General features: G+C 46.3%; 1 protein-coding gene across 1 annotated transcript in view; it reads left to right on the forward strand.

The window, feature by feature from the left end:
- Positions 1-1,145: 1,145 nt before the first annotated feature.
- WDR59 (WD repeat domain 59) overlaps positions 1,146-24,149 on the forward strand; it is a 44,353-nt gene continuing 21,349 nt past the window's right edge. The window contains exons 1-14 of the mRNA XM_009579241.1: positions 1,146-1,192; positions 3,121-3,256; positions 6,779-6,864; positions 7,776-7,856; positions 9,785-9,822; positions 11,819-11,907; positions 12,385-12,501; positions 13,458-13,535; positions 14,580-14,736; positions 16,460-16,539; positions 18,738-18,870; positions 21,983-22,107; positions 22,973-23,137; positions 23,967-24,062. Coding sequence (XP_009577536.1) covers positions 1,152-1,192; positions 3,121-3,256; positions 6,779-6,864; positions 7,776-7,856; positions 9,785-9,822; positions 11,819-11,907; positions 12,385-12,501; positions 13,458-13,535; positions 14,580-14,736; positions 16,460-16,539; positions 18,738-18,870; positions 21,983-22,107; positions 22,973-23,137; positions 23,967-24,062 — 1,422 coding nt within the window. The 5' untranslated portion in view covers positions 1,146-1,151. The remainder of the gene's footprint in view (positions 1,193-3,120; positions 3,257-6,778; positions 6,865-7,775; positions 7,857-9,784; positions 9,823-11,818; positions 11,908-12,384; positions 12,502-13,457; positions 13,536-14,579; positions 14,737-16,459; positions 16,540-18,737; positions 18,871-21,982; positions 22,108-22,972; positions 23,138-23,966; positions 24,063-24,149) is intronic.

The following is a 24,149-nucleotide window of genomic DNA, read 5'->3' on the forward strand; positions in this document are numbered from 1 at the left end:
CTGAAACTCTGCAGGCATTTGTAGCTCTTTCCCATGTGGACTCTTGGTCTCTAGTGAAGAATGAGCCCATGGTGCTGTTTTTCCCTTAGTTGGGGTACTTGCAAGCAGGGGATGGGGCCCTGATTGAAAAAGCTAGGCTTTTGTGGTGGTTATTCTGTCAAATCTGATTGAAATGGAGTGGGATTGCCATATTGTCTGTCTAGTTTTAGTGATGCTTGTAAGTAGTAGCTGTGGGACATCCTGAAGTCTTGTTACATCCACGCTGAGAGTACTTAGCAGAATCCTAAACAGCAGCAGAGACATCCTGTGCCTTCAGAGAGGTGGCTTTGAAGATGACAGCAGTTTAGTTTATGACATTAGTTTGAAGAATATGGGACATATTCTGATTTTGTGCTGCTAAAAACTGCATTGAAGCCATATCTATGTTTATGGGCTGAACTGTTCAGCTTTCCAAGTAAAACTTTCCTTTATTCTCTTGGCAATTAAACGAGATGATCGGCCAATTCCATTCTGAATGAAAAGAAGGGAAGACAATGTTCAAACCGTTTTTATTTTTTTTTCTTATGGCATTTAAGTTATCTCTTAGCCTTCTTTACAAGCAATGCCAAAGTAAATTCTGATGCCTCTTAGCCATCTCTCATTTTTGGAGACCAGCCATACACAAATGGTTGCACTTCTATCTCGCAGTACATATATAATTAAATCTGGCCCTGCAATGGAAGAGAGAGAGACTGAGAAAGCTCCTGAGCAGGAGCAGGGGCTGATTAATACGGATTATTAGAGATTGCTGATTGAAAGGCTGCAGCTGTGATTGCCATAGCAGGGAGGAGGGAGCAAGGTCTCAGTGCTTGTAATGGTGTCTGCCAGGTCTTGTCTTCAGTTTACTCCTGCAAAGATGTTTTCTGTGTGCTATCCTGCACCCCAAAATCAGCCGCTGCCCCCCGTCACCCATCTGTGGTTCTTTAAGGGGACGTTACTTCTACCATCCCTGACAGATATCAGCCTTGACTCTTACCATAGCAGTTTATACCTTGAAGATGAGCTTGCAGGTTTTCCTGAACTCCTCCCCAAAGCTGTGTGTTTGACTGAGAAGCTGACCTGACAGGTATAATTTAGTTTTGTTCTCTGTTTCTCTTTAACAGGCAACTGCGATGTCAGTGGATTGCCTGGGACAGCGCGCAGTACTCTCGGGGTGAGTGTGACAGTCCCCATTAGAAATGTATGACAGTCATTTCTGCAAGCCAAATCAGCAACCTTCAGGCTGACCTCAACTGAAGGGCTGATGTATTGTTTCAGAAAGGTGCAGCTGAATTCTGTTCAAGGCTTGATGAAAAGGATTCTGGGTCACATTTCCAATGGGATACAGAGTGGAAGGCCAGAAACAACAGCACAAGAAAATACCGGCTTTCCGGATGCACGCTTTCCCAAATCCACTTGTGGGAGGTGGAGCATCATGAAGTACTGTTTGGATTCTGTTTAAAATACAGATTAAATCATTTCCTTAAGACAAAATTTGTCCCAAATATGCCGGTGGCATATATGGGCAGAGGAGCCAAGCTCTCTGACCTGCTCCTCTGCTGGTTCAGTGTGGGATGACACTCAACAAGAGCAGTAGGTGCCATAGACTCCAAGCTGCCAGAGCTCCCGAGAGGGCTTGGCATTATGTAGCCACCTCCAGGGCAAGTCTTCAAACAGCTCAGCAGTTGCCTGCCCAGCTGCCACCTTTCAGTACTAACAGCTATTCCTGTCCCACTGTCAGTGACACAATTACCACACCAATTAGGATGTTCACTTCAAATTCAGGATCGTGGGGGTGCAGCTGACCTTTGGTCAGTCTTAGAGGAAACAGGTCCTTTGATACAACTTGGAGGCGCGCTCGCTTCCATATGAACCAGCAGCCCTGCACAGGAATAACCAGCTCAGCTGGTTTGGGTCTCACTTGATGCTTCTTCCTCCTTACACCTGCCCAGTTTCGCAGCTTGCTTATTTGGGCCAACAGTGAGCTGGGGATGGCCTGCCTGCAATTCAACATCAGGTCCATGGCCCTCTGCATTTCAGGCTTCTCCTGAATGCTCAGCAGCCCTTCAGGATTTGCCTCTGTTATTTTTAAAACTGTATGAGAGCCTCAGAGGGCTCGACATCTTCACTTTTTAGAATAGGGAGCCCTGAGGACTTTGGTCTGGAAAAGCAGCAAAGATGTTCTTTGTGTTCCTTCTCTTGGGAAAATTCACAGTGCTCAGAGCAGCTGTATGCTTGCTATGCAGCTGACATATGTGATGCTGCTGTGGTTAATTATATATGGTTCAATATGTTTTGGTGCTGGTTTTCCATTAGAGTGCAGCTGGCTCACAATTATTTCTGGGCGGTTTGTCTTGCTCTTAAGATGAATCACACTGTGGAGAGAATGATACCTTGCCTAGCTTTGTGGGGAGTTGCCACATCCAGCAGGATGTATGAACTCAGGTTTAGCATCATGCAAATATATCTCTGCAGCATATAGGGTTAGCTCAGGTAAGTAATATATCCAGATCAGTGCAGTGCTGTGTCCACTCACATTAATAAGCTGCTGCAGCTGAGCTAGCTCTGTGCAGTTGTACTTGTACTGTCTGTGGAACCAAGCCCCCCAAACAGTGTGGTGTGGAAACACGCAGCCACGCAGAATCATCTTGTGTTTGTCAAGGCTCATTAACTCTTGCTCAGAACAACCTCTCCAGACTGATGCTGGCTCCTGTGAAGCTATTGCATTGCATTCCCAGCCCTGTGCCACCTTGGCTCTGCTGCTGTTGCATTAGGCTAGCAAAGCATATTTGGACGTGTTTGCACCATTTCCCAGCACTTTCTTTTGTATCTTAGTTACCTGGGTTTTTTTGTGGTCTGAACTATCCATTACATTTGCAAATCCTGTCTAATTTCAGTGTCTTTTCATATATTTTTTAAAATGTAGACCTTTTTGAAGTATGTGGTCAAATGTAGCATTCTCGGGAATAGTATTTTCATCTGTCTTGTCAAATATTTCTCTTCTTTGGTCCTCTAGGCACAAGGCTGTGAGCTCCATGTGAGCTTGGGGTTTTGAGATCAGTCCTGTGCGAAACAGCCTCTTTGTATCTGTGTGTCTTGTAGCCGCCGTTTCCTCTACATAGTCAACCTGGATGCACCAAATGAGGGTCATCGAAAGATCTCCCGACAGAGCAAATGGGACATCGGGGCAGTGCAGTGGAACCCACACGACAGCTACGCGTACTACTTCGCAGCTTCGGTAAGTTCACTCGTTTAGAAGCTGTAGCTCATCATCTTCCCCGGTCTTTCATGGGTGGACTTCTGCAGACTTGGAAGGCTGTATGGAGCTGGCACAGGCATGCCCCTGCAAGTCACATTGCAAGATCAAGGCCTAATTCTGATTTACTGCCAGGGAGGTATTTGGCTTGATGGTTCTCAGTTATTGGTCGGTCAATGTTGAATCTAGTTTTGCTTGCTTGTCTTTTATAAAACACTTTGCCAAATAAATCGGGCATCCAAATGGTCCTTTTCTGGAAGAAAGGGGTGATGTGCTCTCTTCCTAACTTCCATTCTGTTATGAGATTTGCGCACTTATTGAATTTCTTGCTCTGTGCTGTTTTGTTTTCACCTCCCTGCCTTCCTGGTGGGATGTGGTGCACCAGGCAGTCTGTAAATAGCACAAGTCAATACTGGCTCACCACTGTAACAATCTGGGTTTGCAGATGGGCCGGGACCGAGTCCGTGAGGAGTTCTTACTCACTGTGTGGAGAAGTAAATAAGCTGGTCTGAAGAAGCAGTAGTGGCCGTCTGAGACTTGAGTGCAGTTAGCTCCGATCTTTACTCGGTCTATCATGCTCTGTAGCCTGTTCATCCAGAGTCCTGAGCTTCTGCTAGCAGCAGCCTTAACCATCAACCACAGCGCTGCAGCAACCGGGACTAGCGGAGAGCAGGCTGTTCTCATGGCGAAGTGCCCTTGCTGCCATGCGTCTGCTTTTATAGCCTAAGAGTCCTGGAATAGCCGGGGTTAGAGAGGTTTCATCTGGTTTTTTTGAGAAAACACTTAGCTGAAGGTGGTTTCCTGGGATTTTTATTCCTTTTGTTCCTGGATTGGCTATGATTGAAGTTAAAGGCAGTCTTAAAAGTGGACCGGTGTAGTCAGTTAGGAGCCTTTGCTTGTTTGCTCTCTGACATTCCCCAGCCTGTCTCCTCCCAGCTCTGGTACACGACCGACATTTTAAAGGTGCCTTCAGCAGCTGTCTGCTTCTGAGTGGAGAGTTAGTAAAACTTGCAAAAAGGAGCCTTTCAGTACCACTTCTGGATACAGTCTGTGAAAATCAAAACCAAATAAGGAAATGTGCTGTGCAGGCCATGAGTAGAGGAGGAAGGCTGCTTTTAAAACACACTCTGAAGGCAATACCCAGTGATCGGTTAATGCTGATCTGAGCAGGATGCTGCTGCTGTGCCCATCTCGCCCATTTGAGCACTCCTGTCTCTTGCTGCCCTGAGCGGACACAGGAACCCATCTTGTTCCAGACTGAAACTAGATGTAGCTGGCATCAAACCTTGCTGCTCTGGTTTATAAATGAAGACGCTAAGATGCTCTGGTGATTTAGACGTAGTTGCTGACACACATCAGGTGAAGAATCCCCAAGATGAGATTGGGTAGCTTTTCCAGTTTGGGTCAGAAACACCTCCTTTCCAGCCATCTCACACTTGGCTGGTATTTTGGTGCTGGTGCAGTACCACCCTGTCCTAGGACTAGAATTTAGCCTGTCTTGTTTAGAAGTGGAAAGCAGATTTACAGCGTGTGCTCAGGTCTGTGTGTCCCAGGTCAGGTCTGGAGGCAGTGTGGATATTTTTGAGGGCCATATCTAAGGGGGCAAAGATGCATTAGGAAGGCTAAATCAGCTTGGATTCAGCACTGTGAAGATGTGATTTGCTACTTTTGGACTCAAGCTGGTTCTCAGTCCCCCATGAGTCCACTGTTGAGGTCGTCATATGTTCGGGTATACCTGAACAAGTATACACAAGTGTTGTAGAGCCCTGAGAGTCCTATCCCTCTGCATCCCTGTGGATGGAAAGGGAGCGTAAAAGGCTACAGTACCTTGCCAACAGCTTCACCTGGTTTGCAGTGCTGTTAATTGGAAGTGGTGCAGGCAGAGGGGAGGTCTGTCCTTGTGTTTGGATAAAGGCTTCTTATTTTTTTAGCTTCTTTCCAGAAGAGCTGAAACATGTCCTCTTGCTTGCTTGGCTCTGTCTGCCCTGTGGCTCAAGCACATTTCTGAGGACTCCTAAGCTGTTGTTTCAGAAATGCCATTGTTTTCCATCCTAGATTCTTGTTACTTCTTTTGTGTGGTCACAAATACTTGAAAACAAGAGGGTGATGAAATTGTTGGAAGCATATTCTGGTACTTATCACAAGAAGCACGTTTTTTAGAAAATCGTGCTGGGAGGACCTGTCATTCTCCCACACCTGGTGCTACAGGCAACACTTTCCATGTGAGATGCCCCACTAAGAGTCTGAGAAACTTCTGGTGATCCTTATCGTGTAGCATCAACTCTGGAGTCCTGGACAAATCCCATTGGGTAATTTCACTCTACCCCCTTAAATCCTTCTGTCAATGAGAAACATGCAAGGAGTTTTGCTTGCCCCGAGCTCTTGTGCAGCCCTGCTGTGAGCTATTAGGGAAATGCCATATATTATTACTGACTTGGGAGGAGACCTTCCATTTCAGGGAAGGCTGGAGTGTTTTATCCATCTGCAAGTTCAAATTCATATCAAGCAGCTTTGGGGTAAAAAAAACCAAACCACCACAAAAACCTGTCACAAAAAAGGTAAAATAAGTCTTTTCTGTATTATCTTTTCCCTCATCTATCTCTAAGTTTGAAAACAAGGAGCTAATGAAGACAAAATTTTGAAGTCATGTTATTTCTGTTTTTGCAAAGTCAACATGAATTTCCAGTCATGGCCCAAAACCCACCGTACTTGGTGCTATATATGCACCCAAAAAGGCAATTGCTGCCTCAGAAAAACTGGAGTTGGGATGGCTGAAGTGAACCTTGACTGAGGCAGAATACAAACTTAAAGTACAATAACTGGTTTCAAGTAACTTTGTGTGTGGCTGCATTTGGGGGAGGATTTATTCCTGGAATGAGGGAAGAAGCCCTAAATAATATTGTCATTGATTCATCTGGTTTACTCCTGTGGTTTACAGTTAGTGATAAGCACTTAAGGCTTTTTTCCGTGGGCTGGCAAGGATGGAAGTACCCTTGAGGAGGTGACCTTGAAGCCATTAGACTGTATTGTTCGTGTTTGGCAATGGCCCTGATTATCCCAGAAGGGAATCGAGGGAGAGTTGAGGAGGACCAGTGGTGATCCATCATCCTCTTCACTGAAAACTCCGGTTGTGAATCTGAACAGACTGGCAGGATATTCCTGCAGAGAGAATTTGTCTGCCTGTTGCCTGCAGTTTCAGCATGTTGTTAGGAAATAAAAGCTCTGAGAACATAATTTTGTGGAAACGTTTTGCAATGTAATTTTTTTTTCTCCCATTCTTATCTCCATTTTTAAGTGGGTGTAATTAAAGTGTAAGCTTTTGAGAGTCCTTGCAGCGTGTAGGTTCATCTTTGCTCTCCTGCTTTGGGCAAGGACTTTGCTAACTACAGTGTGACTCATTGGTAACTGAGGTTGTTCAAAGAGAAGGGAACCTGGTCCTGACACATGGATTCCTGTCCTACCTTGTTCGCCTGACACTGTCTCCTATCTTCCGTCTAATTTCAGAGCAATCAGCGAGTTGACCTGTATAAGTGGAAGGAAGGTAATGGTGAAGTTTGCACATCACTGCAAGGACACACACGTGTGATCAGGTGAGGAGCCAGCGATGCTGCGGACTGCTGAGTGGAAAATGATGAGTTGTTTCATAGAAAATAAATTTTTCGGTCCTGGCCCTGCTCAGGCTCTGCTTTGAGCCTGTTTTTACTTACTTTTCTGGACTGTACTGTCTGCCCTTCTGTCCTGCCTTCCCATTTGGAGATGATGTCAGATGTGAAGCTGCTCACCCTCTCATGGCTCCCCCCGGTATATCAACTTAGCCTTTGATGGCTCGAGTGTCATTGCCTTAGGCTGCTGTCCTTGTAATGAACAGCAACCATCATCTGGGAAAGAGCAGCATGTTTGTTAGATTGAATCCCAGCCACGTTTCTGTGTGATAGCAGCATAATTAAAGCAGGTAATCCCAAAGATCAAGTTCACAGTGTGTTACGGTGGTGCAGGGGAGATCTCTGCCTCTGGTTCTAGGGGTGTATTTTAGCGCTGGACTGGAAATGCAGGTGAAGGACTCTTTTTACTCCAGCTCCTGACTGTGGAAAGTGATTGCAGCCCTTGAGATGGCTGACTGGAGGCTGTCTGTGTCCCAGGTGCTCCTGGTGAGCCCAACAGGAAGGCATCCCAGAGTGAAGGGTTGATGCCAAGAACGTGTGGTAACTGGGAACTCACTGAGACGGTGTCCCTTTTCCTGTGGAGGAAAGAGCACACACATGATAGCTGTAAAGTTCAGGGCTAGGAAGATGCTTCACTGGAATTTACTTAGGAGGATTTCTTTGCTTCTTGGAATTTACTTAGAGAAATGATTAAGATCTTGCTTTTTACTTAAAAAGTTTCAGTAGATATCATGGAGTGGCCATGGATTTGTTGGAGAAATGTACTGGGGGCTTGTGAGAAGTTGATGCAAACTGTGTGCGCTTTTCTTTGCTGACCTACTATGATTTTGCATTTGCAGCGACTTGGACTGGGCAGTGTTTGAGCCAGACCTACTGGTCACCAGTTCTGTTGACACATACATCTACATCTGGGACATCAAGTAAGAATCAGTATGTTTCTGCACTGCAAGGAAATCATTGGACTCCTTTCCATAATTAGCAGCTTGCAGGGCAAAGCATGCACTGATGGGTGCTGCTCTTCAGCTGTGCTTGCAGGGGCTTCATCTGCTTCCCATAATCTCAAAGATGACTTCTGTTCCCCTACTTTCAAGCCAGTTCAGAGTCAATGAAGGGCAGTAGAGTGGTACAGTTAAGCCACACTCATGCTCCTGTTTTGAAAAAATACTGACTGGCTGCACTCCCTACCCACTTCAGATCTTCCCTCGGGAGCTTTTCCTGGAACCCAAGGGTGTTCCTCAACCTGTTGGGTTTTTTAGCTGAATGAATGAGCACCATTTCATGATCCTGCAGTCATTTTCCACTGAATTCAGTGATTGTTGCTGACTCTCCCTCAGTGGTGGGAAGACTAGCAGTGGTAATCAGGAATCTTTTCCTGTTCGTGTCTTCCCTTGCTTCCTGATTCTTTCTATCATGAGTAATTTCAGGGTAACAGCTCTTTCCAAACCCACCAGTATTAAAACCCCGCATTTTACAACTGGGAAGCAAGGAGCTGGCACTGGGACTACTGGGTTCTCTTGCTGGCTGTACAGCAACTCTTTATGATCCCCGGCAAGTCACTTTATTCCCATCTGCCTCCCTTGCTCAATTATAATAGGAGGATAATTATATAACCCCACTGCACCAGGCTACCCTGAGGCTTGTTTAGCTCCTATGAAGCACTTAGATCCTTGGTTAAATGGTGCTTGAGAATGGCAATATATTATTAATGTGTAATTAAAAGACATAGAGAGACAATAACTGCTGGTTGTGTTTTCCTGTGATACTATCTTAGTGCCAAGCAAAAAAATAGTTTTCTGAAGGTTGTTATCGGAAGTCCTGCTTTAACTCTGTTGTGCCCTTCCATCATTTTGTGTCTGCGTGTATCACTGGTCCAGAAATGCTTACTTAGGCAGTCTCTGACTAGCCTCTACATCCCACTTGTGCTAGTAAGGTCTCTGAGCTTGCTGGGGCAGTGCGGTCCTGGGGCTGCTGGCCCCAGCAAATGAACATCCTGCTAAAAAAAGGGAGGTAGCCCTGTGGTAAGGGTAGCTGGAAATTCCCCACTTAATTTTTCATACAAAATAACTTTTTGTTTAGCCAGAAATTCTTAGAGGAAGAGGTGCTGTCCATTCCAGAAAATATTCTGCTTTTCAGTAAACACAAAAAGCTGAAGACAATATTCCTCATTTTCACTGGCATTTTTCATGAAAGGGCAGGTGACTTCCTGAGGAGCAAGGTCAAAGAGCAGATTATTGCCTTGATCCATGTCCTGGCTGCTAGGAGTTGTCATGGTGCCGCACTGGCTTCTACCACCACAGAATTTGGTCTGTAGAGTCTGCACACAGCTGGGCTTATTTCCTACTAATTTTGTTGTTACATGCTAAACGTGAAGTCTTTGCTCTGAAGTCACTGCTCCATCTGCCTTGAATCAGGGTCTGCAAAGGCTTGACAAACACATCCGTGGCTTTTGTCATTTTTCCACAGCTCTGTTTGTTCCTTTTAATCCTCCTGGGAAAGGCTGTTTTGTTGCTTCCTGCAGCAACACTTTGTGAGCCCAGTGTTTCCTTGCCTGCCCAGTTGCAACATGCCACACTTTGCATGTGTTTCTCCTCTCTCTAGTCCCCTTCAACTCCATCCTATGTCCTAAACTTGCTGCTGTATGTGGTGGCAAGCCAGAATGGCTGTCGTCCTCCAGCTGGTCACCTCTTTCTTTATTCCATTTAACGTGGTGTATTTTGGTAAGCAGAAGGCACATTAGCTCCCAAGAGGCAGCAATAAAATTAGTCCTGGAATAGCTAGGAGCTCACTGGGGAGGCTGGACCTGCTGGGCTATGCTGTGGGTACTCACATTAGCCATGTTGTGTTTCAGAGACACCAGGAAGCCTACAGTCTCCCTCTCTGCGGTCGGTAAGTATGATATGTGTGTGTGTGTGACGTAGGCATTAAACAAGCCTATTGTAGTATGCCCCTGCTGTTATTCCTCCCTCCCTTTGTGCTCCGAGGCTGAACGTGGCAGAGTACAGAAGTGCCACTACAATGAGTGTCCCGTATAGTAGCAGCCTGAGAGGCTCCAGTTCACAGCTCCTTTAGAAGAGCAGAATGCAGAAGGGGTGTGGAGCTCTTGGAGGTTCCCAGGCATGGAGGGCAGTGGTGGTGCTTGGACTGTCTGTCCTAAAATTGGTGGACAGTCACATGGCATTTGTGCCTTCTAGACCTGAGTAGCTTCTTCCCTGCTAAACCACCCTCTTGCATTGCTTGTCCTGTGTTGTCTGTCTGCAATTTCTCCATGTCCTTTTATGTTTGATTGAATCAGCTAAGAAACTAAATGACACCCCAGGCAGTGGTGTTGAATGCTGCCGACTGCCAGCCTGCCCCCTTACTTACTGAGGGGCTGGGTACGTTAACCGGCTGTATCTGCTTCCCTGGGGCACTTTCAACGTGCAGGCAGCTGCAGCAGTGACACGAAGGCGCTCTCTTTGGGCTGCGCTTGCTCTGGAAAGGCACTTGTCATGGCTGTTGGCAGTGCAACTGCCCAGTCGCCTGTAATACCGCCTGCTGGCAGGTGCCATGTGTCAGTCCTCATCGGCTGTGTGTTGGAACTGGGCGAAGTACGGATGACGAGCAAAACGTCCTTTTCCTGAGTTACTGTCCCCAGTATTACAGCAATCCTCGCAATGTGTATCTCTTATACTCTGCTGCTTAGATCTCCTTAGGCTACGCATTCCTCCCAGCCAACAAACCTTTCTATCACAGTGATGCAAAAACCTTGCTGAATCAGAGAGAAGCAGTGTTCGGTTCTGGTGCCTGGGACGAGGTTTCATGGATCAGCTGAGCCAGCCCAGCAGCTAGCTCCCCAGAAAGCTTCCTTCCTCCCATGCCCAATTCTGTTTAGTGCTGGTCCAGACATTTTGTACCCTTCAGTGAGTGGATCAAATCAATCAGCTGGCAGCCTATTTGCAGCTTTTTTTCCCCTGGACGAGCTTTTTGCCAGGTTGTCAGGATGAATCTGCTCACCGTGCAGCAGGACGTGGGTAGTGAAGGTGGGGAATAGCAGCAGGCTGAGATCCATTTAGTGTTCTCATGGACCTCACCTTTCTGATAGCTTAAAATGTTTTGAAAATACTGGCAGAATAAGGATGAACAAAACATGTATTTCTCTTACAATATCTGAACAATCCACATCAACTGAAGCTATATTTTGCTGCTTATTAGAAATAACTAACCAACTTCTGATTTTAGGCACTTGACTGAGTCTCTCATGGTATCATGTAATCGTATCTGGACCATCAATCCAGTTTCTTTACAATGCCATTGATGTCTGACTTCTGTGATGTATTTTGACAGTTAGGCCTTCTGGTCCATCCAGTGAGTCTACCTCCAGCTGGCCAGACACGAGGTCCACCTGCACTGCAGCCTTCTCCTACACCTGTATTTTAATAATAGATCAATAACACTGACTCCCTATATAGCATCAGATAGTATAGACGGTGTTGGGGAGACGAAAGAATCAATCCTTGAGCACCTGGAAGTAGCTTGATTGAAAACGAAGGGATTTGGTGGGGGGGTGGGGTGATGAACCTGCAGTTCTTGGCTGGAGGAAGTTGCTCCATCTGAACTGATGGACATGAGTTTTTTAATCAGGTAGAATGGCTAGAAATTGCAATGAAGATCTCTAAGCATGTAACTGAAACACTCTTGCTTTGAGGTCCTCAGGACACAAACACTAAGCTGAGGAATCGGGAGTTAATCCTCTTCCTGCCATCCTTCATGCTGGCTTCTGGGATATCTTTCCTCTGAACTGCCTTTGCTGTGCTAAAAGCAGCAGCTCTAAGCCCAGGTCAAGGGTCTGTTGTGCCACTTACTTTTTAATTGCTTGTTTTGACCTGCTCTCTTTGTACTACAGCTGGAGCTTCCCAGGTCAAATGGAACAAGAAAAATGCCAACTGTTTAGCAACAAGCCACGATGGGGATGTGCGAATATGGGACAAAAGGGTGAGTTGAGAGTCTCTTGAGCAGCCTCTGCATATTCCCACTTAGCCAATACATCATCTGGTCATCATCATCATCCCTCTGGTCACAGATAAATACTGAGAAAAATGTACTACTTTATCCCAAATCTGTCTTGTGGGTAGATTTAAACTAGAGAGAATTGGGAGCCTGCAAGCCTGAAGAGAGCATGTCGATAGCCTCCTTCCCCAGAAACTGTGCCCATTAACATTTTGCTTTTGATCTCATAGTACTTAACTGGTTTACTGAGTATAAAGCATCGTTCAGGGCTGCACTTGGTGACTGGAATTTGCCACACCTTCACAGGACCTTTCCTTCAACTACTTTTGCTGAGCTATTTGCCTTTCCCCAGCAGGAGGGTGTTCCACCTCTTGCCCTTGTTCAAGTGTCTCTCTTCATGCCAGAGAACTAGACCAAATTTCAGGAGTCCTGTGCTGAGAAGGAAAACGTCTCTCCTTGCAGAAACCTAGCACTGCAGTAGAGTACTTGGCAGCTCATCTCTCTAAAATCCACGGTCTGGATTGGCATCCTGACAATGAGTATACGTTGGCCACTTCCAGCCAGGACAACTCTGTCAGGGTAAGTGTTACTTCTGGGACTCCTGCTTGGGAGATGTCAGGATGGTGGAGCAGATCCCTTTCTCGTACTGCTGAAGTCTTGGGGAGTGCTTGCCAATGGCAAGATCTGGATCCTTATTTTTCGGTTTCTGGCAGCCTGTGTGTGTGTTGAGCCAGAGGTGCGCTTACAGAACAGGCAGAGAAATCCTTGCAGGATGGGTGCACATATGTTTGCCACATATCTGTGGTGGTTTGGGCAGTACTGAAGGTGAAAACAACCGCCTCTGCCCATTGCTTGCCAGAAGGGAGCTGGCCACACGTGCCAGAAGAGCCTTCTCCCCAAAATGCAGTCTTGCCAGCCTCAAACTGATTACAGCAACTTGGGGAGAGACATACTCCAGCCCCTGGGGTTCCCAAACTCATGTTTAATTGGGTTGTCAATAAGAAACTGCCTGCAAGCATTGCTATGCAGGGCCTTTTACTTGGGGGGAAATCGTGTGCTTTGTATGTCAGCCAAATGGAGTTCATTCACATTTAGCTAAGCTCTGAGGCAAATGCAATTGATGTGTATTCTAGCAAAGCAAAAGGTCAGATTCTTCATTACAAAATTAGCAGTAACAGCAGGGTGGCCCTGCCTCCAGTCTGGACTGGCACGTTGGCTGGGAGCCTGCAGGGTACCTTGTAGCTCTGAAAGCCCAAGCAGGCTGCCTGTCTCCCTGCTCTAATTACTCAAGCTATGATCACTGTGAATATGACCCCAAGTCACTCATTGTCTAAGGGATGCTGCCAGATGCTGATAGCTTGATATTTGTCCTTTGGGGCCATCTCTGCTGTTAATGAAAGGGATTACTAATGATGCTGTGGGCACCCTGGCATGTTTTTCGTTCTGTTATATCTGCAAGCCACATGGAAAACTGCAGCCTGAAAGTATAGCCAGCTGACTCCTGCCTTTGCTTGTCTTTTTGGGTTTTTTTGAAGTTCTGGGATTACCGTCAGCCTCGGAAATACCTCAATATTCTTCCCTGCCAGGTTCCCGTCTGGAAGGCAAGATACACGGTGAGTGAGAAACTCCCACCAGCCCCACTTGTGCTGTGAGAGCGAAAGCACAAAAAGGCATTAAATAAAGAGGAACTGCTGAAGGGCTTGTCACCAGTTCTACCACTGGACATGATTAAGTTGATTTTAAAAATCCTTCTTGGTCCTTAAAAGGCTTAGAAAAGCAATGTCTGCAATGGGGGCACTTGGGAAAAGGAATGACTAGTCGCGTGAGTTCCCAGTCTTTGGCATTGTCCTCCTGGGGGGGAGAAACCCAGGTGCAGGTGGTTGGCTCTGGGAGCAGGAGGCTCAGAAGGTAGCTGCTGCTCTCACTGTCCTGTTTTTCCACTCAGCTCCAGTATTGGTACCTGTTGCACAGAGCAGTGCAGCGGTCTTCTGCCCTCCCTGAGCGCCTCCTCTACCCCCAAGGTTTCCAAGTATGCCACAATGGGCTCTTACAGCACATCAAATCCAAGAACTGTTGCCTTTTATAGAGCAAGCACCCAGCCATGTGAAGCTAAGACTCTTAATATCAGTCATATCCGTTCTCTTCCCCAGACATCTGAATGTGGCCTGAAGCCAGTGCTGTGCCTTGAGTCTTTGTTTGCCTTTGCCTGTCCCCACGGTGAGGGGTGTAGGACTGGGTTCCAGTGTTCCCCTGAGCGTCGGGACCCTGAGCAGCAGCTGCTGGGGCTCAGTCCTCAGGCAGCAGTTCTTGCATCTCCAGGCAAAATGCCGTAAGGATCCCATGTAAAAAGTCAAGGGTGAAATCCCTCCAGCCTCACAGCTGAAAAGTGAGGAAGCAGCAGAAAGAAATGATTAATCTTAAGTGAGGTGCATTCAATATGTCGGTGTACTACATCTTATCCATTGTAAGGCACTGGTTTTGCACAGCAATTGCCTTGGACCTTCACAGTTTTAGGCCTGTTTCTGTTTTGTGCTGAGCTCCTTTAAAACCCCTGCATTCTTGTTGGTGGGAAAAGGGAAAAATTTGGGTAAAATTGATAACAGCAGCATGGGAGCATAATTCCCCAAGGCTAACTGAAAGGGTGTTTTTCTCTCAAGCCTTTCAGCAATGGGCTGGTGACAGTGATGGTCCCCCAGCTCCGGCGAGAGAACAGTCTCCTTCTCTGGAACGTCTTTGACTTGAACACGCCTGTCCACACTTTCGTGGGACATGATGACGTGGTGCTGGAGTTTCAGTGGAGGAAGCAGAAAGAAGGTGAGTTCAGGGCTGGATGTGCTCTCTCCCCTGTGCTGTGGCCGTCGGCTAACCAGGAGTGTGGAGGCCTGGCTCCTGGCTGCGATGCTTATGCTATTGCCATTTGACTCTTGTCTTTCCTTGGAGTAGCTCCTGCCCACTTCCCTGCCTCCCCTCAAGTTACAGCTGTTTTGTACTTGTTTTATGGCACTGTCCACAGAAGCATTGCCCTGTTGTTCCCATGCTAACAAAGCAAATCTACCAAATGCTGAGTGGGTCAGCGGTGACTCTAATTGCTTCCACTCTCCTGTGAGTCTATTTTTAAATGAATCTTTCAGTATAAATTGTACAAACTATTAGATGGGTGCACGAGTGCAGGCACCCTCCCCCTGCTCAGAGCTGCGGGCTAACCAGTTAACCCCTCACATCACTGCCTAGGTCAGCAGCCTCCAGCATATCCCAGACCACAGACTCAGCGAACCCACCTTATCTGTGTGCTGGCAAAGGCAGGGGAGAAAAAAAGGGATAGAGAGACTGCTGTTAGAGTTCAATCCTGACTAAATTTTCCAGTGTAGGCAGCTAAATATAGGAGATTCCTTATTAGAGGTTGGATAACCACACAGAGCACAGCTTTGTTTCCAGCACCTCAGCTGCCATCGACAGAACAAACACGTCTGGCTTTGGTGTCACTTGTGGTGCTGCCTTGCAGTGCCGTGTAAAAATTCTGGTCCAACCCTCTGCCACCAGCTGCTGGGGCAATTCAGTTAAGTCACCTTCTTCTCTATACCTTGCTTTTCATCTTTCAGAAAGAGGAGAGCGATATAGATCTGTGTTAGGATGTGGAGGCGCAGTCTAAGACAGCTTGTGAATGAACATTCAAGCAGGCTTGAACCACAGTTGTGTTGTGTTAGCTGAGTTAATAGATACGTATCCGAGGCTGGAAGTCATGCTTGTCTCAAGCAACATAAATCAATCATACAAGCATTCCAAGTCCGCTTCAATGTGGAGACAACCAAGATAGCGCAAATCTCCTTCCACACAGTCTGCTGTGCTGTATTTAGACAGCCCTTGTGCCTCAGCAGAGGGGTGTAGGAAGCAGCTGTGCAGCAGCAAATTCTTAAGTGTAGCAGCTGTTTGACAGGCGAAACTTAAACTGTATCACAAGCCTAAACATGGGCATAAGTAAGTCTGTGTACCGTTATCTGTTGATAGATAGTATGTGGCTAGATGTGTTTCATTACAACCTGAACTTGTCTTGGCATCATCCAAGTCTTTCAGAAGGGAAAAGGGGAGGGGTAGAACCAGCTTCTCTTAGGTTAGAAATGTTTTAAAACATCTGCATCTTGAAACAGGTATGATGAACTAAAAGATATTTTGACTTTACAATTACCGTAAAAATAAATCTGTTTCTCAACTATATTATTTCTTCTATTTAAATAAGTATTGTAGTAGATCTTGTTCACTCCTAGTTGGAAAACTTGCATTACATTCATTATACTTAACTTTGTGCTTTTTGCCGGTAAATTTTTACCCCGTTTAGAGGTGTGGTAACCATGGTGCAGGGAAGCATAAAGGCTGATGCACCTAGGTCAATTCAAAGCAGAAAAGGACTCACTGCCTTTCGGTTTAGTGCCTTATCCGTTGGATCTCCCTGCTGGCTTGCTTGAATCCGTTTAGACTAAACACAGGGCTGAGATAGTCTCTGTTTTCAGTGGGGTCTATAAGTTGTTTCTGTCCTTTTTAGGTTCTAAAGACTACCAGCTGGTTACGTGGTCCCGTGATCAGACTCTGCGGATGTGGCGGATTGATTCTCAGCTGCAGAGGGTACGTAAACACTTTTGCTCTTGAGCTGTAGACAGTTTTCTTACAGGCTGGATTTACCTCCCTTTCCTTGCGTTCCCAGTCACTCCTCTGACATCCTAGAGCTGCAGACACAGCAGCCAGCTGCCGCTTCACTTTCCTCTCCAGCTCCAGCCCAGAAACATCCCCAGGGAGACCTGTGATGAGGCCTCTCTGTGTCTGTGCCTCAAAAGCTTCTGTGGAAGTGCAAGGCCGCTTTGTTGTGTAACAGTAAGTGTAGAAGTCGTTTGGGGAAAGTGGAGATCAGTTACTGCTTGCATTGCCTCTGAAGATGCCACCTCCATGGCTGCAAGACTGTATGACTCTTTCTTGGCATTTTAGATATCAGGTAAAGGTAGGGATTGTGCCCTTCGCTTCCTCCCCTTGTTTCCTTTGCCTCTTAGCCTGGTGCAGGCAGTGTGAATCCTGTTGTTCTGCTGTCTGACAGCAGTTACAAATTCCTGATGCAATTACTAGAAAGCTGTGCTGGGTCAGACCAGAGGTTCATATGGCCATGATAGCCCACATTGCCCTGTCTCATCTTCAGCTGTGGATGTCTTGGAAGAGGATAAGAACAAGGCAAGTATGGAGTGATGTTTCTCTCAAATGCCCTCCCAGCCTCCTGCAGTTTGCAGCTTCGAGGCTCTTTGAGTCTGGCGTCTTTGTATTTGACAGAGCTTGATGAGTTTCACTTCCATAGATTTGTTCTGTCTTTTCTTGGATCTGTGTAAATTTTTGTCATCTTAAACATCCTATGAACAAGGAGTTTCATGGCTTTTCTGCATGTTGTGTGGAAAAACAGCTCCTTCCATTTGTTTATTTTGCAACCTACTAGTTTCATTACATTGAAGATGAAATGAGCAGCCATCTTGCCTGTGCTACTCATGATTCTGTAGACCTCCATCATATCCCTCCTCAGCTGCCTCCTTTTTCAAGTCAAAAAGTCTTGATTTACTTCATCCCTGGTATGAGAACCTTGATTACCCTTTTGCCTTTCATGACCCTTTTTCAGTTCTACTATATACTTTTTGGGATGGGGATCTGAACTTTGTTCTTTGCAAAGAATTCCCAGTACTCATTTTGGTTTTCAAATTGTTGGGCATAATTCCATGAAAACATCAGGTTAGTCTGGCCTCTACGTCTTGTTCCTTCAGTCAGCTTGAACTTGCCGTTTTTCCTCTGTATGCATTGCTTTATATTTATCTGAACTGAAGTTCATCTTTCATTTTAATATAGTTACTCCTGTAAGGTCCTTCTGTGATTGTTTGCAGTCAGCCACTCTTGTTACCACCCTGAATAACTTGGTGGCATCAGCAAACCTGGTCATGTCACTATTCACCTCCTATTCCAGGTTTTTAATGAATATGTTGAGAAGCATGTGTTCCCAGCACAGATCCTGCAGGAGTCCTGCAGGTCTGTAACAAACCTTCTCTGTGAAAAATGACCCTTTACTCCTATCTGATATATTTGTGAATATTTTATTTCTTTCCTGTCTTTAAACCAATTGTTCATCCATGTCAAAGCCTTCACTCTTCCTTTTCTGGCTCCCACTCTTTTGTCCTTGTCTTTGTCTGGATCAAACTACACACATGATGGCATGTTGCTGGTGACCAATGCTGTAATTTGCTACATCACACCCTGATCCTTTCTCCTCCCTGTGTTTCTTCTCTTCATCTTCCCTGTTTTCTTGTGCTGAACTTAAAATACATGTTCTCATGGTCTCTTTTTGATGCAGGACCTAGAACACTAGGACCCCTAGTATGTACTTGGATCTCTAGATCCTACTGGAGTGTGACTATCAAAAGCAGAAAGTGTGCTACTACTATATCCGATCTAAAAAATTAAACCAGTTTTGACAAATTAATTCAAGGAATTAGTTATATCAGCTTTAGTTTTGATTAAAATAAAACCTCTGTTACTTATACTGGCCTTGCAATTAAGTGGCTTTGTAAGTGAGCAGGAGATTTGGGCAGGCTGTCTGAGGTGACAGAGCTGAGGATGCTGGAAAGTGGAAGATCATCTGTCTTTGTCATAGAAACAATGCTGAGGTCTTAGTTATGACTGTTGCGTGGACAGACTTACCTTGCAAATCCAGCTCCCTGGAGAAATGGGTTGTTTAGTGGTGGCTCTTTCCACGGTTTGGTTTCTGTTGTGCAGCATGTGGGTGTGTTTGTTCTTTTCAGCTGTGCGCTAACGATATCCTGGATGGAGTCGAGGATCTCATCGATGGGATTTCTCATCTGCCAGAGCCAGACAAGACCCTTCACCCCCAGGACTCTGAGCCCCAGCATAACTCTGGGCATGGGGATGAGGAAGGTAAGACAAGCAATGGCACTTCAAACACCAGCTCTCTTTGTGTTGGGAAGAAGATGCATTTTGGCATAAGAAAACAACATCGTAGGCAAAGCACAAACTGGTGCTGTTTCAAAGGTTAAAGGATTCCCCATCTGGGAGGAGGCAAGACATAGGGGTTTCTCAGGATGGTCCTCCCAAGTTTTTTTCTCCTCTAACATGATGTCATTCTAGCTGTAAAACAGAGCTCTTTCTTGTCACTAATGTAATTTAATTGCATTCTCTTTAGGTCATAGTTGTGGCTTGCTGCCAAAAATAAGGCAATCAGAAAGTCAGTTCTGGCTCTTAAGAAGGTAGTTCAGTTTAAGCTGAGAGATGAGCCCACAGAAGAGGGGAGTGTATGGGTAAGGAACTCTGACACAAGCTGCTTCCATCACACCTGGTATCTAAACACTTCTGCTGGGGTCACGGTGTGAACTGATCTAACATGGAGATGCTTGTTGCTGTCTTCTCCCATCCACCAGATGTAGTATGGAGAGAGCTCGTGAATTTTTGTTCATGTATTGATAAGAGGTGGCTGAAGGCTGGCTGAGCAGAGAGGGAGGGATAGTATCTCTGACTTCTGAGTACCAGATGGCTGGATGGGAATGGGTCAGAGGCTTTAACAGAAAGCATTGATTTGGCTTTATGGAAGAAAAGGCATTCAAGGAAGGAATGCGAAGGAGGGTTTGTGTGGTTAAGGCTCTGGCTGGGTTAAACATTCGTGGTGTTAGTGTTTGAAGAGTGTAAGTACCAGAATAGAAGAGATTGCAGCAGCTGAAACCCGTGGTGATGACATCCACGTGAAAAAGCTATCTAAAGAGATTTCTGTGTCTAATACTGAGGGAGAAGAAATGGGTGCTCCCATGCCTTTGTGTTAGCTTGGGTTTAAAGTCGCAGTTTCTTTCTGTATTGTAGCAGGGTGCTACAATGGATCCCCATGTGAGACGCTTACTGGGAAGCAATTTGATTCTCCCTTTCACTTGCCAACAAACTGGAGAGAAGGGGAGGAAGTGGCCTAATATCTGTCCTCTGAATAAAGGAGCCAGCTGTGAGGTCCCTTAGGGAAGGCATCTCTTCCTAACCGGAAGTTTCCTGTCCAGCAAATCCCAGTGAAGTTCTCTGCTGCCTGTCCTGTGTGGCAGCAAAACAAGTTTCTAAAAATTGTCAGCACTCTGTCTACATGAGAGTTTTATAATATGACAGAAAAAGCCCTGGTTACCTGTGCTCACCATGAGCAGTACTGTGTGGGGGAGCACAGCCTCTCTTGCTCCAGCTGGGAGCATTAAGTGTTCTCATTCTGGCTGCCTGACCTCTCTTTTTCCACAGGAGAGAGTTAACTCTTTCAGTGTCCCTGATGAGGTCACGTTCGTACATCCTGTGTGGTTTCTGTGCGGGTCTGGCTTTGGTTCAGTCTGTTAAGTTTTCTCTTGTGGCCAAAGGGAATGTAAACGGCTTTTCTGTAGCAGGGTAGATTTTGCTGCAAATCCTGTGACTGCAGGATCAATGCACAAGCAACTCCCTAAGTAGGAATTTCAGTTCTTTCTAGCCTAAAAGCTATTGTGGACTGTTGATGTTTCACCCTGGAGGTGGCTGCATTTCAGCTGCAGACAAAGTCTCCATGTTATATTAGTAAAGCACTTTGGGGGATCTTTGAAGAGAACAGCGCTATGCAGATAAATCAGAAAGCCCACCAGCTGTGTCTTCAGTGTACATCTCTCCTCACTGGCTGCTGCCTATAAAGGATCTTCAGGAATCTAAACAAATATGTGGGCTTTTGAGAATTGGAATCTAATTGGAAGGGAATGGGAGGAGAAGACAAAGGGAGGGTACTGTCCATATTGGGAACCTCAGAGATGGCTTTTCAGTAAGGTATGTGGTGTCTTGAGCTAGAAATAATTATCTTCGCTGAGAGCCACTGATCTTCCTTTAATCCCTTTTTCAGCTCCCTTTTGTGAAGTGTATCTAAGCACTATAATAAAATCACGAACAGGAATGAGTAGCTAAGCATCCTACCTATCCAAATTCAGCAACCCACTGGGCAGCAGTAAAACCAGATATATTTGTCCCAGCAGCAAAGTGAGTAACTTTTAGGCAAACGCCTGTAAAAGGACAGCTTTTTGCATTTCTTGTCGTTCATTTTTTTGCTAATAGTCTGTGGAATATGATATTGCAAGTGTGAGAATGACAGCTGAATAATCGGCACTTCGCTTGTGTCCTTGGAGCCATCATTAAAAATACATTTGGTCTTCTTAGGAAATGGTACCACAGCGAAACCCCCTTCAGAAGGAGCTGCCCCTGCCCTAATGGGGTGCATAGCAAGATACAAGGCAAAAGCCAGGCACGACCACAGGCAGAGACCAATTCTTCTGAAACTCAGTCAAGTTTGCCATCTTAACCGTAATTCCCTGTGTCCTGCAGCGCTTGCCTGGCTGTTTAAGTGTATTCTGGCCTTCAGGGGTTATTGTCCTCCTGAAAACTGTTGGAACCAGACAGCTAGACCCAGCATCTAGATGAATCTTTAAAGACCATTAAAGCACTAGACTCTTTGCAATGTTAAATGCAAACGGCTGCTAGAAATGAATTAAGCCTCTACTAGGACCAGAAATACCCTCTCTTCTCTCCCAAAGCCTTATTATGCTTTGGAAGCATTCCCTGAAAGCCAAGAGTGGTGGGGTGTGAGTCCCAAAGGTCAGAGCTCCTCCTGGAGACTGCTTTGGCAGCAGTTCTTTTCCGCTGAACTGAGAGGCTCCAGTTCAGCTGTTTGTGACTCTGGCAGTACTGTGTAGGGAGGAGAAGGGGTCTCAAATGAGTAGAGACAGACCATTTAGGGCTGTACAGAGTACAGGGAGCTTCTGTAACCTTCCTGGGAAACCTGTGTGCAGACAGGTTTGGTTTTTTGAAGAGCAAGGCTCAGAAGCCTGCCTCTAAACAACAGCTGAGAGCCTGCAGCTCGCACATCTTTGCCAGGTAAAACTCATACCTCTGTGTCAGAAGAGCAGAGGAAAGCCTGCTGTCTTGGCTGCCTCCTGGCATCACTTGCCAAATGTCTGTCTATTATAGCTTGTCTCAACCTGTTTTCCATCTTTCCTGTCAGCCTTAAAAGAAGATTTCCTGAATGACCCCCTGGTGGGAAAGAAAACAGACCAGCTGGGGCTGCCTCAGACACTGCAGCAGGAGTTTTCGCTGATCAACGTGCAGATCCGAAATGTCAATGTCGAGGTAAATAGTTTCCTTTTTCTGGCTTGTTGGAGAGGATGTGGGCAGGCTGGCTCATCGGAGCTTTTTGAGGGGAACCTTTTTTGCTGCAGTGACTGCTGCCTGTAAACAAGGTTTATTTTGAGCTGTAGAGATCCTCTTGGCCAGGGGTAGTAGGAAAGAGGATAATCCCAGACACTGGGAGTGAGGGAAGTATTTCAGCACAGTAAGTACACTGGCGCTGGTCCTGAGAAGGCTGGACGGTGTTTTCCTCTCTGCAGAGTGGAAAGTGACTTGTTCCACTACATGCAGCTGATCTCATTTCAACTGTTTCTGAACCTGATCCGCTGAGCCCTCCCTATCCTGCACTCTCTCCCTCAGTTTTGGCATCTCCCTTGCATGCGAAACCCTTCTCTGTGCGTGGAAGCTGGCTGGAGGCACACCACTGTACTGGGATGGGAGGCTTGAGGCAGCTGCCTGTCTCCTTTCCCACCCCTGTGGTTTCATAGCTCATGGCATGATCCTGATGTAGTTTTCTGAGACAGTGCTGTATGATCTTAGATGGTGCCTATTACTGCTGCACTGGGCCTGGAGCTCTCCACGGTCAGGTGGAGTGGGCTGGGGTGCAGAGCCTGATTCCTGGCGCAGCCTGGGCTGGCTGTGGTCTGCAGATGCTGGGATGCTGGACTGGCAGTCTGCTGGTGCGAGCCGAGTCTGTCCCCATCTGCCTGGGGTTTTTTGCTGTCACTGTGTTAACCGCCTTTGAGAACAGCATGATTTCGTCTTATGGGTGTGCAGAGGAATCAGCCCCTCAGCATGAATTTAAGCCACTATAAGTTTAAAGGTCCTTGGAGATGTAACTACAGAGCAATTGCTTTTCCTCACACAGATGGATGCGGTGAGCCGTAGCTGTACGGTGTCAGTGCACTGCGGCAACCACAGAGTCAGGATGCTGGTGATGTTCCCTGTCCAGTATCCCAATAATGCTGCACCATCCTTCCAGTTCATCAACCCCACCTCGATCACTGCCCCCATGAAGGCAAAGCTGCTGAAGGTGAGGAGTGTACGCTGTCTTTATAAATATACAAATGCTGGACCCTCGGTGTCTAGCTTACTGACACAATAAAACATCATTGTTTTATTGTGTTGCTGAAGACGTACCACAGGTCACTTTGAACTGATACATTGTGGAGCTCCTAGGATGAGGTTTTTGTTGGGCTTGGAGCCTAGTATTTGCCTTTCTCCACTGGTGCTTTTGAACATGTGTTCTTCACTGCTACTGTATTCCTGTGTGAAGTGTATTGCCTGAGGATCCCTAACATCCTTCTCCTCACGCAGTTGCCCCCAACCCCATAATAGACAAAATGGCCAGCTGAGTGTCCAGCTGCAGAAAGATAATATTTTTGAGCTGGGATGTTGCTTCCTGCTCTCCTGCACAAATTGTTTTAAAAGTGAGGAGACTTTTTACACAGGCACCCCTAATTCCAGACCCAGTGTTTGATCATCTGGTGTAGGAAGTCCTATTGCTGATGAAATCCCTTCCCCAGCAGCAAGTAGACGGATCAGTTTGGGTTCCTTCTTGAAAAAAACTGATTCAACGTGCCACAAGCTGGTATGGAATGTATGTGCTACGGTAATATAGCAGCCCAAATCCTGGCTCAGTGTGTGCCGAATCTAGGTGAACCCTCGGTGCTCTGATCAAAGCTCACAGTCATTTCTCAAAGCAGACAGCACACCAGTGGGTCAGCCTGGCTCCAGTGGATGTTACGGGATGTCTTTGGCCTCTTTGGATCCTGGCATCTTAGTTGTTCTGCAGACAAAAAAGGATGTGGGGAAGGTGTGGATGTAACCATGATTCAAGCTGCATCTTGTATGTATTCCAGATATTGAAAGACACTTCTCTGCAGAAAGTGAAGCGGAACCAGAGCTGCCTGGAGCCCTGCCTGCGTCAGCTGGTCTCCTGGCTGGAGTCTGTTGTGGTATGGAGAACTGCATGGGCTTTCTGCCCTAGTTTGTTGTCTTCTCCCACATCCCACACTTCTGACTCTGCAGTGAGAGTCTGGCCT

The sequence above is a fragment of the Fulmarus glacialis genome, unplaced genomic scaffold (genome assembly GCF_000690835.1).
Source record: "Fulmarus glacialis isolate BGI_N327 unplaced genomic scaffold, ASM69083v1 scaffold11456, whole genome shotgun sequence".
Lineage (NCBI taxonomy): Eukaryota > Metazoa > Chordata > Aves > Procellariiformes > Procellariidae > Fulmarus > Fulmarus glacialis.